Source organism: Austrofundulus limnaeus, unplaced genomic scaffold (assembly GCF_001266775.1).
Source record: "Austrofundulus limnaeus strain Quisiro unplaced genomic scaffold, Austrofundulus_limnaeus-1.0 Scaffold455, whole genome shotgun sequence".
Taxonomy (NCBI): domain Eukaryota; kingdom Metazoa; phylum Chordata; class Actinopteri; order Cyprinodontiformes; family Rivulidae; genus Austrofundulus; species Austrofundulus limnaeus.
The window spans coordinates 422,219-424,432 of NW_013952857.1; the positions used below are offsets into that span (position 1 = coordinate 422,219).

Sequence of the window (2,214 nt, forward strand, 5' to 3'; positions counted from 1 at the left end):
CACACACACACACAATTTTTTTTCCATCGGTAACAAATGTTTTACATTTTTAGGATGTGTTATGCGACATACCTAAATTTCACAATTTTCTGAGCTTATATACCGTATTTACCTCCTGGTGCACTGCAATTGGGCTAGTAAAGAATTTACAACACGATTCAACAAATACAGCCAAAATTTAACAAGAGCAGACTAAAAACCTGCGTGTTATTTTCAGACATTAAGCTTAAATGCATATATGACATTGTAAATATTGAAATCAGGTCCGTGTTACAGCAAATTATGTTTTTTGGGGAAGAGGGGTTATATTGAATGGATAAAAACGTTGTGGGGGTCAAAACAATGCTTACCCTACTGCAAATTACGCCAATTGTGCAACCGGTGTTGCTACATCCTTGTAGCAGGAGGCTATATCTATTCCTAAACCAAGTGTTGATCTGATTAATGGTAGGCTGGCACCGGTAACTGAGCAGCTGGTCCTGGTAACTGAGAGGCCGGAATTGGCTAACGGAAGGAGACTATTCATTTGTGTTAGCATTGAAGAGGCTAGCAACTAGCATGGATAAGCTGGCATAAGAGAATACATAACATAACCACTCACCACTTTTCACAATGATTTTCCCAGGGAAATTAATCATTTTGTAGTTTTTTGTGTAACTACAAAATTGAATTCAATAAAAAGTACAGGTTGTGAGTAAATAAAGAAATGAATATACCAAAGAGGTTGAACACATTTCAGCCCACTGTGGTTACTGAACTGAGAAAAGCACATTTTTAGTATGAGTTGAAGTTTTTCTGTTGTGTTTTGACATATTTTGAATCTTCTCTCAGAAAAATAATTTATTTATTTTTTATCTGTCTGCATGAAAACCCTTACAGTAGAATTATTCATAGTATTGTAGGTTATTTGCAGAGAGTAAACTATGTAGTACAATAGTGATAATACAATTATATACAAATATATATACAAACAAATGTGCTTCTAGTTGCATATTAGCTTGGAATTTTACATAAATAAAGAGACATGACTTGATGAGCTTTGCTTTGTGAAATATTTTCAGGTGTTTGACATATTTGTCATATTTTCTTCATCTCCTCCTGCTGGTTTCTCCGTCTCACTGATGGTTGTGTTGCTGGAGGCTGAGCTCAGACAGGGATGCTGCAGTTTGAGCATCTTGGCATCTTATCAAAGGTCTCTTGAGTTTCCATGCTGGCAGTAAGCTGTGGGGAAAAAAGTTTTTTTGCAGAAAAACTTTAGTTAACGGGAATGATCTGCACACCCACCCTGTGTATTAATGACAGCTCCTGCATGTGGCATCCTGTAAATGTTTAAAATGCAGTTTATGTCATCCAGGTCACGTGACTTCATCACACTGTCAGTGAAACACCTACTGCAACATATAACTCAGGAGAAGAAATCCCAGAAAATAAAATAAAATTTTGTGTCAGGATTAGTGGAGTTTGGAAGTCAGAGTTGCTGACAAACATGAAGGCTGTGAAAACTGATTCATTATTAAAAAAAAAAGGCTGTTGAGGCAGCAAACACTTGAGGACCAGCAGAAAAAGCAGAAGTGATGAGACAATAAGGACACTTAAGGACACAGAATACATAGTGACAGAGATAAATAGGTGATAAGCTGAAACTAACAGGTGAAGTGGGCGTGGCAGGATGACGGACAAACACTGAGGAGCAGAGAACTGAGGCCAGGAGAATGATGGCAAATATAAACCTAATCCTAAAACACAATGGACCAAAAACAAAACCTGACCACCACACTCAGTGGATCATTTAGTTTGACTGTTAAAAAAAAAACAAGAACGTACTCAAAAGTACTGCATTGCTGCTCTGATACTACATGCAGAACATGTATAAATACACTCCTACTACACATAGACATACAGTACACATATAAATACAAACAATACTACACATAGACATACAGTACACATATAAATACACACAATACTACACATAGACATACAATACATATATAAATACAAGCAATACTACACATAGACATATAGTACATATATAAATACACACAATACTACACATAGACATACAATACATATATAAATACAAGCAATACTACACATAGACATACAGTACACATATTAATACACACAATACTACATATAGACATACAGTATATATATAAATACAAACAATACTACACATAGACATACAGTACACATATTAATACACACAATACT

General features: G+C 35.5%; 1 protein-coding gene across 1 annotated transcript in view; it reads right to left on the bottom strand.

Annotated features, from left to right (window-relative positions):
• Positions 1–23: 23 nt before the first annotated feature.
• Positions 24–2,214, bottom strand: part of LOC106529617 (angiopoietin-related protein 3) — a gene marked incomplete at its 5' end in the record, with an annotated part of 4,214 nt that continues 2,023 nt past the window's right edge. Inside the window, 1 exon segment of the mRNA XM_014025091.1 lies at positions 24–1,223. Within this exon segment, the coding sequence (XP_013880545.1) occupies positions 1,147–1,223 (77 nt within the window).